The sequence below is a fragment of the Brassica rapa genome, chromosome A06, assembly GCF_000309985.2.
Source record: "Brassica rapa cultivar Chiifu-401-42 chromosome A06, CAAS_Brap_v3.01, whole genome shotgun sequence".
Lineage (NCBI taxonomy): Eukaryota > Viridiplantae > Streptophyta > Magnoliopsida > Brassicales > Brassicaceae > Brassica > Brassica rapa.
Window position 1 is genome coordinate 13,953,512 of NC_024800.2, and position 13,442 is coordinate 13,966,953.

The 13,442-nt window shown below is 43.7% G+C and overlaps 1 protein-coding gene across 1 annotated transcript; it reads right to left on the minus strand.

Annotated features, from left to right (window-relative positions):
* Positions 1-1,568: 1,568 nt before the first annotated feature.
* Positions 1,569-4,815, minus strand: LOC103844374 (protein DETOXIFICATION 9). The gene is made up of 8 exons (XM_009121173.3): positions 4,058-4,815; positions 3,630-3,885; positions 3,022-3,566; positions 2,767-2,853; positions 2,565-2,621; positions 2,248-2,486; positions 1,958-2,163; positions 1,569-1,849 (listed from the first exon to the last, which is right to left on the minus strand). The coding sequence occupies exons 1-8, from the start codon at positions 4,813-4,815 to the stop codon at positions 1,784-1,786; spliced, it is 2,214 nt and encodes a 737-aa protein (XP_009119421.2). The 3' UTR covers positions 1,569-1,783.
* Between the last annotated feature and the right edge of the window lie 8,627 nt (positions 4,816-13,442).

A 13,442-nucleotide genomic window follows, 5' to 3' on the forward strand; every position in this document is an offset into this window, starting at 1 on the left:
CTTTTCAATCATCCAAACTCCGAGTATGAGCAAAAAGAAGCATCTTTAACGATTCACTAATGAAGAAACTCGAAAATATGAAGTTTATAATTGTGAAATTGAAAGTTATGAAAATTTTTAGATGGAAATGTAGAGGAGATAAGAGGAAATGAAATTTTTTGGGTTAGAATGAGAAAAAAAGTGGTTGAAAATTGAATTCTAGAGCTTTAGAGCTCAAAAATGGTGGTTCATGGTAGTTGGAAAAATTGATGATGATGGCATTTTTGTAAATAAAAAGAAATAGTTAGGGTGTATGTAGTTTTTTGTTAATTTTAAATTAATAAAAAATTAAATAAAAATAGTAGTTTTGTGAATAATTCAAAAACATAGGGATAGTATGAAAATTATATTGATGGACAAAAAAAATGTTAGTTTTGGATTTGATTTGAAAAAGTGGGTTGGTTTTGAAAAACACCCTTTTTTTTTTTTACCTCCAATTATAGACGTTTTCCATTGGGAAATTATCCCACGTGTTGTCGGCCCTGTTCGAAACTACGCTAGGCGCTAGTCGGACGGCAACTTCGGGCCTAGCGAGTTACCGAAAAATCGGGGATTAAGCGGGATATACGCGGGGCCTAGTTTTTAATATTTTTTGTTTAATTTAATAAGTAAAATTAAATATATAACTTAAATAACATTATAATGTGATAATTTATATACACTCAAATTTATATTAATAACTAACTTTAATAAAATCGATTTTTAAAAATATACATGTATATAAACAGGTCTAGACAACAAATAAGGAATTAATTAGAGATTAGTTTTTGTACTTTTATTATAAGTATATATACTGACATATGCGTAGAATGTCAAACAATTGACGTCTCCAAGTGGTCAAGACCACTTCTATCATGCTGGGCAACCTGAGTTCGATACCCCATCGGTGTAATATATTTATTTTCGCATTATAATGTTAAGGCACGAGAGTCCCACATCGGTTACCCAAAAAAAGGAAAAGAAATGCGACTCTATATATATGTCCTCTACATGAAATGTGTTTGCTAAGATATTGGGCTTCAAGTAAAGCCCAAAAATAGTTTTATTAAATAAAATTTTGGACCGATTAGTCTGTTTTTGGGCCGATTAGTCGCTTTATTGGGCCGACTAGTCTGTTTTTGGGCCGACTAACTGGTGTCCGATTTTATTGACCGATTTGGTCAAAATGCAGCGGTCGTGGTCCGAGTAGCGACTAGGCGGGCGCCTAGGCGGCTAGGCGCCCGCGTTTTTGAACAAGGGTTGTCGGCCACTACAATCACCTACTCACATTAACTCCTGTGATCATCTCAATTATCTTTCTTGAAGAAAGTATTCAAATTTGATTTTGTCTTTTCTCTTGGTCAAATTGTTTTTCCCTTTCAAGATAAAAACTCTCTTTGATTAAATATTGTTGTTATTTGTACAAATGGTCATAGGTAGTATATATATAAAAATCTTTTTTTTTATTCATTCGAATTGCACCTCTTCGCCACAGTCAAGCTCCTAGTACGCGGTTAGGCGTCCGAGTGTTTGAACAAAGCTCTGACATCATATAAAAATATATAATTAAATCTCAAAATAACTTACAATCCCCGCAAAACTTATTTTAGGTCCCATACAATTTCAACATGGGATTCATATTAAACATCCTTTTAGATTGAGTGTAGACAAAACTAAATTAATTGCATGACCGTTGAAGTTTCTAGAACAAGTTCATTCAACGGGCAGTCAATGTTCACTCATAGCATTCCCTACAAACTCTTCTTCAATTAACAAATGAGTCATCTCTCCTTACTTTCTCATCAAGTATTCTCTCCCTAGCTTTGTTTGCCTGCAAGATTTCCCAAATAAGTAGAACAAATATCAGGTCAAATGTTTAAGATATATAACAAATGATTAAATACAAAAAAAATAAAGAAATTTACACAGTTTTAATCACCTCTTTGGTCCAATTGGTGAACCCAACAACAAGAAAGAGGATTAGAGTTTGTAGTGTTGATCCTGAGACTAAACCAGCCCAGAGTCCTTTCCCATTGAAGTGAAGATGAAAACACAATAGAAGTCCAATAGGAATACCAATGATATAATATGAAGCTATGTTCACATAAGCCCCAATTTTCTGCCACCCTGTTCCTCTCACAATCCCTGAAAAAAACATATTCGTTTGATAATCACGAAAATCTAAAATGACTGTTCCTGATCAGAAGAGGATGGTTAAGAAAGGCTAACCGGAGAGGACGATCACGAAGCTGTCCATGAGGATTGAAATGCAAAGAATGGGAGTCATCTTGGTCACATAGCGAGTTACTTCCTCCACATTGCTGTAAGCATAAGGCCATACATTCCGAGATAACAAGAGAGTAGAGCTCACAATGACTGATTCAACAGCTGCAATTATAACCGCGGCTGAAGCAGAATCATGAGCCCCTCGTGGGTTCCCAGCTCCTAGCTCATTCGCCACATTGGTACTAACCAGTAACGAAAATAAGAAACAATTGCCATTTTGGAATTCAGGATTTGAGAATTAAAGTAAAAAAATAACAAACCTCGCAGCATCACCGATTCCATTTACCAAATTGTAGTGCAAAGTAGAGGTCGTGAGACTGTTCAAATCCAAAACTCAAGGCTCAGAAAATGAAAAAATTGTTGGTAGAATAGTATATAAATCAATAAATATGTCTTTTTTTGGTAAAATAATAAATCAATATATATATATATATATATATATATATATATATGAAGCACTACCAAATCGAGATAACCGAAGTTTCGAGCTTTGAGTTGGGAAGAAGACCGGAGAGCAAAGTTATCACCTCGAAAGCTAACCACTCAAGGCTAGTGAAGGAAACAAAAACACGTGTTAAATCAAAGATCTCAAACCGAATAGGGTTGTATTGAAAAAGAAAAAACACAGAAAGATCCATCGAATATACTAATCAAAGATCTCAAACCCAAAACTCAGACCAACATAGTCACTGATGACCACTAGATTTACAGACTTACCAACACATCATCGCAGAAGGAACCGCAAATTGAAAGAAGATTTTCGTGTGAAGAAACGCATCCTTGGACATATAAATCCGCGTTTTCAAGCACGTTTGAGAGCGTTTCATGTAAACCCAAAGGAAAACCGCGTTAAGCCAGTAGGATATACCGATAGACACAGCCGCTCCTTTGACTCCAAACTCAAATCTGTGAACCATTAGCCAACAGAGAGGAACATGGAAAGAGAGAGTAGCTAGAGAGCTCAACACCATAGGAAATATCAAGCTTTGTGACTGAAAGTATCGAACCAGCGACTCGAGAACCGAGTAACCGAATAATGCCGGTATGAGCCAGAGGCAGTAAACAGATGCTAACTCAGCTACTTGAGGGTCTTGGTGAAGAAGAATCAAGATCTGGTTCATGAATATCCAAAGAATCGAAATCGGAAAAGCGATAATCAAGAGATAAACCATTGACGTGAAAGTGTAGGGTCCAAGATTCTGATATTGTTCTGCTCCAAATGCTTGGCCACATAGTGTTTCCAATGCACCTGAAAGACCAAACTGTTGTATACAAATAAAATGATTAGAAAGTCACAATAAAAATAAAATAAAGAATTTACTTACGAGGATACCAAAGCCGGTGACGTTAGCAAATGAGCTTCCAAGAGCGATTCCGGCAAGGGAGAGTTCGTTCCGGTGACCGACAATCATCGTAGAAGTTGCTTGAAGAAGAAACTGAGACATGTTCACGGCGACCATTGGAGCAGCCATTGAAGCAACTTTCTTCATCTTCTCCCATCTTATCCTCTCTCTCTCTTCTTCTTCTGATTGTTGTTTGTTCTTCACCAGTAATGGAGCTTCAGTACTCTTCATCTTGTTTCTGGTTAGAAAATATGGGAACTTGGGTCGAATTTATTAAGTTTTTTTTTTTTTTTTTAACGGCAAACGGCTATTCTATTACTCAAACTTGAGGTGGTCTGGGAAGCCAGACCGGAATAGAACAACCAATAAAACATAAGGATCTATGAAAAGAACGTGCATTCCTAGCTAACGAATCCGCAATCTCATTCTGCGTCCTTGGAACGTAGCTTATCTTGAAGTCCGGAAAACATAACCGAAGAGTTTGAACGATTTCCAACTCAGTTGAGAAGTTGGGCCAATCTTGTGGCTGCTCTATCATTGCAATCAGGTCCTTGCAGTCCGTCCCAAACCTCTGACAGGTCGAGTGTTGTAGCATACTCTCCATGGCCCACTTTAGCGCCTCCAGCTCCGAATGTAGTGCTGTCTCCCGCCTCCGCAGATTCCTTGACCCCATGAGCTGTATCTTTCCCAAAGTATCTTTCCAAACCCATCCCATTCCACTAAACTGCGCTGTGGAGGTCCATGAACCATCCACCATACAAATATTACTCAAGCTTAAGACTTGTGTTTCTTCATTATTCTGTACATTTGGCAGATTTGGTACATTTTCTCTTGCATTATACCACGCTTGACACTCTCCCTCTGCATACCTAACTAGCTCCAATGGATCTCTGTCTATACCTCGAAACAGTTTATCATTCCTAGCTTTCCAGATATACCAAATTATCCAAGGATAAGGATCTCTATCATCCTCGGGCTCCAGAATACTATTCTTTCTCCAAAAAAGAAAATCCATATTAGCATAAATACTTGGTATCGGAAAGATTTCAGCACTCGTCGGGGTTGATGATAACACCCATGCTTGTAAGGCCGGAGGGCACTCGAAGATAGCATGAGTAACAGTCTCTTCTGGTGCTCCACATCTTGGGCAGTAATTGTCGCAGCGCATATTACGTCTTACCAGATTCCTTGTTACAGCCACCTGTCCAGATATTAATTGCCATATAAGATGACATATCTTTTGTGGCGCATTCACCTTCCAAGCAAAGGCTTGAAGTTTTGTAATGCTGGGTTGTAGAATTTCTAAGTCCTCCTCATCTCTCATCAAGTTTGTAGCAACCCAATATCCCGACTTAACAGTGTATTGTCCATTCTTCGTGTAACTCCAGCAAAATGTGTCCCGTCGATGAGTAGGGCTTATGGCCAAACTCAGGATCATCAGAATTTATTAAGTTTAGGTTTTGTATAAATGTGATCTTAAAATAGTCACGCTGCCCGAAATAATAAATAGACACGTTGCAAATAAATTGATTTATGTGCAGAACCAAAATCGTTTCGACTTAGTCGTCTCATTCATTGAAAGAGATAGGTACTGACTTTACATCAACTAAGCACGTGGACAAAAGCTGACAAGATTAAAAAAAAAAATCACAAGGACAAAAGCATCCCATCTAATGTGCCCACCTAAAAAGCTTAATACGCATACCATGTGGAAAATCATGTCGGCTCTTGAATCCAAACACTATAAATTTTAGAATAGATTATACGCCTGTTCGTTTTACCAACGCGGTGGCAAGCGAGCTATGGTTAGGGCGAGCACAGCACAGTCAAGATAAATCTGTTTTGTTTACTTAGACGCTGTGGCAAATAAAAGTCAGTAAGGAAAACGCTGAAAATATCAGCGACAACGGCAACTCCAGCTTCCTTCCTTGCGATTATCAGCTTGCGACTGGTGGCTTCTTTAAAACTCTGATTTTTCTTTTTTCATAGGGTAATTGTTGGCCACAGTCACCACTAGCGGCGTCTTTAAAACGAACATGGATTATGTTTATTGGATAAAGCGGCTGAATCTGGACTCTTTGGATACCATGAAAAATGTACAAGATCCAAGCTCTCACTTAAGGTTCGCGACGATCTTCTAATCTTTATTGATGGAAATTGTTGGGGTCAAAAACGGTTACGACGAAGTTAACATTCCAAACGTCCGTGGAAGAAAATGAGAATTTCTCTAATAAATACTTTTTCGAAATAGATTCTTTCTTACGAAAAGCTTTGCGGAGGAAAAACGAGACGTCCGACGAGAGCTCGAAAAAGGTCGTTACGCAGCGACTAAACGCGTCCCGCTCTGTCGCTACTTAGCGACCGAGCTCGGTCCGTCCCGCTTGGTCGCTATGTAGCGACCGAGCTCGAGCCAAAGCTCGGTCGCTACGTAGCGACCGAGCGTTCGTCCCGCTCGGTCGCTACGTAGCGACCGAGCTCTTCCGAAACATCGATACGACACCAGTCCATGCATTCTCGTCTATCCTTCGATGCTATCTCCCTAAGACCGTAGCGAACTCGGTTCATGTTTTCTGCCATTCTAAATCATCGATCAAACTTTGCGGGTAAAACCGCGGAAAGTTCGTTCTTTATCGAAAGAAGTAGCAGTAAACGCTTCGAGTCGGAAGACGGCCCAAAGGGACCTAAAACACGACTCGAGGCCCATTCTACGATTTCTTAACCAAAAGCCCGTAAACCGTAGCACGATTTACTCTTGGCGCGCAAGGAATGATAAATGTCAGGTTTCCGCGGATAAATACAGAATTTTGAGGATAACACGAAGATCGAAAAAAATGGAATATCTCCATTTTATGCTATGACGGCTTAAGGGCAGAAGAGTAAAAGCGTAAACCGACCTTGGAGCGAATATATAAGGAGTCCTAGGCGAGAGGCATGGAGGGAGAACTTTTTCAGAGCAAACTTAGCACTTAGAGCAATTTAGGCATATTTCCGTTTTTGTTATTCGAGCTGGGACTGAATTACGTTATTGCCGTCTTAGGGTTTTAGAACTAGGAATCTCGCAGACAGCTCTCGTAGCCCAGGCTCTTACCTTGTTGTAACGCTCAAACGCGAATTCGGAATAAGATCTACTTTGCTCTCTTTTCGATTTCTTAGACTTTATCGTTGTTATTCTCGTGTTCTGATTGCTTGACGTGTGGTATTAGCAGATATCCGGGACCTCTGAGAAATTAGGGTTTTCCTAGTTTCCTAATTTAAACGGAAATCGACAGTGTGAATTTCGGTTCCCACAGTTTAGCGCTAGAAGGAGGGGGGGGGGGGTACGGATCAATCTAACCCGCAAAAGCCACTCAACGATCAGGAACGATATGCAAGACTCGACGTGCGCGAACGTCATCTCATTCAAGGGGGGAGCAACGGTCGATCGAGCCAAACCTTGAAACAATCTCCTTGTTATTGAGCTGACGATTCGGGATATCGATGTCGCTAGGGTGCTAATCGACACCGGAAGTTCGGCCGATATCATCTTCAAAGATACTCTCGAAAAAATGGAGATAAATCAATCCGAAGTCGCGAAATACCCTAGTCCACTGCTGGGACTTTCGGGGGCAACGACCATGGCCTACGGATCGATTAATCTCGCTGTCAAAGCCGGAACCGTGACGAAAGTCACAGAGTTTCTAGTCGTTGACCATCCCGCATCTTACAACGTTATCATGGGAACGCCATGGTTGAACGCCATGCGTGCTATCCCATCAACATACCATCTTTGCCTCAAGTTCCCGACCCCTAACAGAGTCGAGGTAATATGGGGAAATCCGAGAGTATCACAGGTGTGTTTTGCCGCAGAACTAAAACGAAAAAGACCAGTCCTCGAGATCACTCCTAGAAAACTGGAGAAAAATATCTCCAACGAAGATACGCGAAGTCAGAATTCAGCGGAACTCTTCTGGCAATCTCGTAACATCGCGGCCCTGGATGAAAAATGCGAGCCAACTTGCGAACCCGTGGTAACAATCTGTCTCGACGAAGCATTCCCAGAATGCTGCATCGAGATCAGAGCCAATCTCCGCGAGCCTTTGTGGACAGAACTCATAACCTGTCTTAAAAAGAATCTCAATACTTTCGCATGGGCTGCGAAAGATATGCCAGGGATCGACATTAACATAACGTGTCACGAGCTGAATATCGACCCAACGTTCAAACCCGTCAAACAAAAGAGACGGAAGCTAGGACCCGAACGTGCTTCTGCAGTAAACGACGAGGTCAAAAAATTTCTTAAAGTCGGGTCGATAACAGAAGTAAGATACCTAGACTGGCTCGCCAACCCTGTAGTAGTCAAAAAAAAAAACGGGAAATGGCGAGTTTGCGTGGATTTTACTGACCTAAACAAAGCATGTCCGAAGGATAGTTTCCCTTTACCACATATCGATCGATTGGTAGAAGCAACAGCGGGCAACGAGCTCTTATCCTTCATGGATGCCTTCTCAGGTTATAATCAAATTAGGATGAATCCCGACGATCGCGAGAAGACCGCGTTCATTACCGATCGCAGAACTTATTGCTATAAGGTAATGCCCTTCGGCAACGCTGGCGCAATTTACCAATGACTCGTGAACCGAATGTTCTCCAAACAACTCGGAAAAACGATGGAGGTTTATATCGACAACATGCTCGTCAAATCCCTCCAAGCAAAGGATCACGTGTCACATCTCGAGGAATGTTTCACGCAGTTAAATTCCCATAACATAAAGCTCAACCTGACAAAATGCAGATTCGCTGTGGCATCAGGGGAATTCCTCGGCTACCTGGTCACATACCGCGGCATCGAAGCAAATCCAAAACAGATCAACGCACTGATCGAGATGGCTTCACCAAAGAATAAGCAGGAAGTCCAAAGGATGACCGGCAGGATCGCAGCGCTTAACCGATTTATTTCACGATTAACAGACAAGTGCCTGCCCTTCTACGATGTCTTGCGAGGAAATAAAAAATTCGAATGGTCGGAAGAATGCGAAAACGCCTTCCAACAGCTGAAGCGTTATTTAGCTACTCCTCCAGTCCTCGCATAACCCGTGGAAGGGGAGCCTTTATTCTTATACATCGCTGTGTCAGCAACGGCCGTGAGTGGAGTCCTGATCAGGGAAGAACGCGGGGAGCAGAAACCTATTTTCTACATAAGCAAAACCTTGCTGGATGCCGAGTCTAGGTACCCGTTAATGGAAAAATTAGCATGCACGGTCGTAACATCAGCCCGAAAACTAAGACCATATTTCCAATCCCACACAATCGTCATCCTCACGACCTTTACCCTACGGACAATTCTGCATAGCCCGAGTAAGTCTGGCCGACTGGCCAAGTGCGCAGTCGAATTGAGCGAGTACGATATCGAGTACCGACCAAGGACGAGCGCAAAATCACAAGTGCTCGCAGAATTCTTGGTCGAACTACCAACGGGGACCATAACCAACGAGGAACCAAATTCCACCTGGCACCTCCACGTCGACAGATCCTCATCCAAGCAGGGATCGGGTATCGGAATCCGTCTCACATCTCTAACAAGCGAGATCTTGGAACAATCGTTCAGGCTGGAATTCCACGCCTCAAACAACGAGGCTGAATACGAAGCACTCATCGCAGGGCTACGTTTGGCTCACGGCTTAAAGATACGTAACCTCCACACTTACTGCGACTCCCAGTTAGTGGCCAGTCAATTCAGCAGAGAGTATGAAGCCAGAGACGAACAGATGGATGCGTACCTCAAACTGGTCCAAAGTCTAGCTCAAGATTTTGACTGTTTCGCCCTTACGCGAATCCCCCGTTCCGAGAACGTCCAGGCAGACGCCCTCGCGGCCCTAGCATCAAGTTCCGAACCAGGACTTAAAAGGGTAATTCCAGTCGAGTTCATCGAACATCCGAGCATCAGTCCACCAGTCGTCGTCAACCTCATAGAAGGTCAAGATGATGAGGAAGAAGAAGTTACAATACAACTGCAATCGGAGCAATCTGATTACGGCTGCGATACCCCATGGCTTCAGACAATTTGAGACTATATTATCGACGGGCAACTGCCCACCGAAAAATGGGCAGCCCGCAAAGTCCGAACACAGGCCGCGCGCTACGTAACAGTGGACGATGAAATTTACAAATAGAAATTCTCCGGACCACTTATGACGTGTCTCCAAGGAGAAAAAGCAAGAAAATTAATGGAAGAAGTACATTCCGGTTCCTGCGGCAACCATTCCGGTGGAAGATCGCTAGCTGTGATAATCAAACGCCATGGATAGTACTGGCCAACGATGATCGGAGATTACGAGAAATTCGCCCAAAAATGCAAAAAATGCCAAAGGCATGCTCCAACACATCGCCTTACCCCTTTATGCGCTGGGCCATGGATATTGTTGGAGCTCTTCATAATTCGAAGCAAAAGCGTTTCCTTCTAGTCCTCACCGATTTTTTTCTCAAAATGGGTAGAGGCAGACTCATACGCAAGTATAAAAGATGTCCAAGTCGAAAATTTCGTATGGAAAAACATCATCTGTAGGCATGGAGTTCCTTACGAGATCGTAACCGATAACAGGTCTCAGTTTATCTCCACCCGGTTCGAGGCATTCTGTGACAAATGGAAGATACGACTCAACAAGTCAACTCCCAGCTATCCGCAGTGCAACGGACAAGCTGAAACAATCAACAAAACCATTCTTGACAGACTGAAGAAACGCTTAGAGGCCAAAAAAGGCAGGTGGGTCGACGAACTCGAGGGAGTCCGCTGGTCTCACCGTACCACCCTAAGGCGAGCAACGGGAGAAACTCCTTTCGCTCTGGTGTACGGCACAAAATGCATGATTCCTGCGGAAGTAGAGTTCCCCGGCGTTCGAAGAAGGTTACTACCCGAACGGGAGGAACTCAACAATGCCATGCTCTTGGATGATCTCGATCTCATTAACGAGCGCCAAGATTGAGCGCTCATCCGAATCCAAAATTACCAACACGCCGCTGCAAAGTACTATAATTCCAACGTACGAAATCGTAGGTTTAATCAAGGAGATCTGGTCCTTCGCAAAGTCTTCCAAAATACCACTGAACGAAACGCGGGAAAACTTAGAGCAAACTGGGAAGGTCCCTAAAAAATCGAAAAAGTCGTCCGACCAGGCTCCTACGAAATAGCCAACATGCAAGGCGTAAAAATTCCTAGAACCTGGAACGCGATGCATCTCAAAAAATACTATCACCAAACAAACCAACTCGCAATCACCGAACTACGAGACGGCTTGATCTCCATAAGGAGTACGTAGGCAGTTTGTCAAAAGACAAATTCAGCTGTCCCCCCTCGTTAAAAAGAGGGGGGGGGAGTGGATACGTATACTCGTATACTCTCAAATTCGAAAACATCTGACCACACCCCCGATGTTTCCGACTCATCTTAACCAAGCAAATTATTTACTCGCAAAGCACTCAGTCGTTAGGAAGAAGCAACCTTTAGCATCGCGAGACGTCGCAAGAGATGCCTGAAGAGTTATTTCTTCCGAACAACGAAAATAGAACCTCCGTAAAAAAATAATTATGTACAAAGTACACTTTAACACATATTTTGCGCAAAAATTCAAAAAAGCGACATCTGTCGCCAAGTCCGATGCTGATCACATCGAACTCGCGAACGTCCTAAACAGACATAGTCATCTCGCAAAGATGACTCTCGTACACATCCGACACAAGGATAATAGCGCTATAAAAGAAATCCGAAACTTTTGGTCTAGCACTTCCGGTTGGCTTAAAAATTGTCTCCGGAGAAGTGCTCGATTCATATCAAACAAGTCATGTAAGCCGATAACCTATCGCGGACTTTAAATCGATACGAATCAGGTTAAAATCGCGACAGATAAATCGATAGCCGGCTAGTCACCGCATAAGTCTTAAAACCGAAAGTAAACCTAGGTCTTGCCCTAAACCTAGCGCACTGGTCTCTAACATCTCAAGGCATGATATCAAAAAGATACGAGATCCCAAAACCATGCCTCTATGTTTATATTCGACATCTTCAGATATCCCGCGAAGCCTACATCTCGCGGAGGAACTCTCGAAACAGATCTCGAATGAAACATTTTCACAACCGAAGAAGGATATGAGACGACAACTCATCACCTTCCTTCCCCACTATACACTAACTCGTAAAAAAAGTACCACTTGATTATTTCATCATAAAACGCCGCAGAGCGGCAGGGATTCAAAGCCACATACGGCCAGTCCCGAAACATGAAATAAGGCCATTTAAGGCCCAAACATAAAAACGTAAAAACAAATCTCTCGCAAGAGATCTAACCCAAGTCATCCTCAGTACTCACGCCCCCTCTTCACCCGTTGCCTCGTCCGAGCCTGGAGCCGCGTCGCCTCTGTTTTCTCCAACCATCAGGTCTTTCCCCTCTGGGTCTTCTGAACTCGTCGGAAGGAAGCACGCGGATTTGAGGTCAGCCAGGATGAGATCGAAATCTCCATCCACGACCGCCATATCACCCCTACGGCCGGACAGTCGGGCCTCTTCAGCCTCCAAGGTCGGGGGAACCTCACTCTGGAACGACCGAACCACGGCCATCCCGCCCTCAATCGTCGCCCAAGCTAAGTTCCTGCTCCGGATACACTCGAGGGAACCCAGAGAAGCAGAAATCTTCGCCAAGCGAGCCTGAAACTCTGAGCGAAGAGCATCCGTGGCCTCTTGGATTCCGCGGCTCGCTAGTCCCGCATCACCCCCGATCTGACGCTGGAGCCGACGCACCTCAGAGGATTTGGCCTTCCTGGCCTTCTTCTCCTTAAGCAAGGAACTCGCCGTCTTCCCGAGGTCCCTCTCGAGCTCCCCTATCGCGACCTCGAGCTTAGACACTTTCGCGGAATGAGAATCCTTGACAGCCGTCAGCATGGCCTCGGTTTCAGACCATCTACCCTGAAGCTCCACCAACTCCCCGGCAAGACGACTGGTCTCAGAACCGCACTGGCTGATCATCCCATCGATCAACGACATGAACTGCAAACAATTTTTTTTTTTTTAAGACTTAAGTCCGAGAAAGAATGTTCATAAAACAATCGAGAATTCAAGTGAGCGACAAACCTTTCCGCGAAGTCCCGACGCTAGGCTCGATCCTCCTTGCTGCGAAGATTCTCCGTCACCACTCTTGGCAAGCTTCCTCTTCCGGCTCTTAGGCGGAGCAACGGGAACAGCACTAGGAGCACGCAACGCTAGAAAGATTTCTTTCCTGGCCGGAGGAGGAGGCATAGAGTCAGCGGCCCTCTCCTTGTCCTCGACAAGGATTGGAGTCGTGGACAAACTGGCAGGTAGAGCTTGAGCGTCTGGAATGCCCGAGCCGGCAAGAGTTCTTATGTCTTGCGGAATCACGACCTCGGTCCCATGTCCCGGGGCAACAACCCGCGCAGAAGAAGACGGGAACTCGGAGCCAGCTTGAACCAGTTCCTTCTCGGCTTGGCGACGAACTAGTTTCTCTCGGAAGGAGAGATGACCAGCAACACAAGCCGGTGCTTCAGCCGGAGAAGTCAGAACCGGAGCCGGAGAAGTGGCCTCGCCCATCTCGACGTTGGAATCTCTCTTGTCAGCTTGGGAGGAAGACATGTTGAAAGCAAAAGTTTTGGAGCTAGAGAGGTTTTTGAAGATATGAAGAAGGGAAGGTGTGAAGAAAATGTATGACAAGAGCTCACTACTTATAGAAGTATGGGTTCGGAATTCATATCTTTAACACACATACTGTCTCGATAACTTTTCTTCCGCGGAGTTTAAAGTATGAACTTCGTCCA

What these genes read in the sequence shown, in the direction of transcription:
- LOC103844374 (XM_009121173.3), bottom strand. Translation starts at nt 4,815, where the DNA reads ATGCGCTGCGACAATTACTGCCCAAGATGTGGAGCACCAGAAGAGACT. An exon ending in CAGAATGAGATTGCGGATTC is followed by an intron (nt 3,886 to 4,057) that starts GTTAGCTAGGAA and finishes TTTTCTAACCAG; the next exon opens with AAACAAGATGAAGAGTACTG. An exon ending in GGAATCGGTGATGCTGCGAG is followed by an intron (nt 2,487 to 2,564) that starts GTTTGTTATTTT and finishes GTTACTGGTTAG; the next exon opens with TACCAATGTGGCGAATGAGC.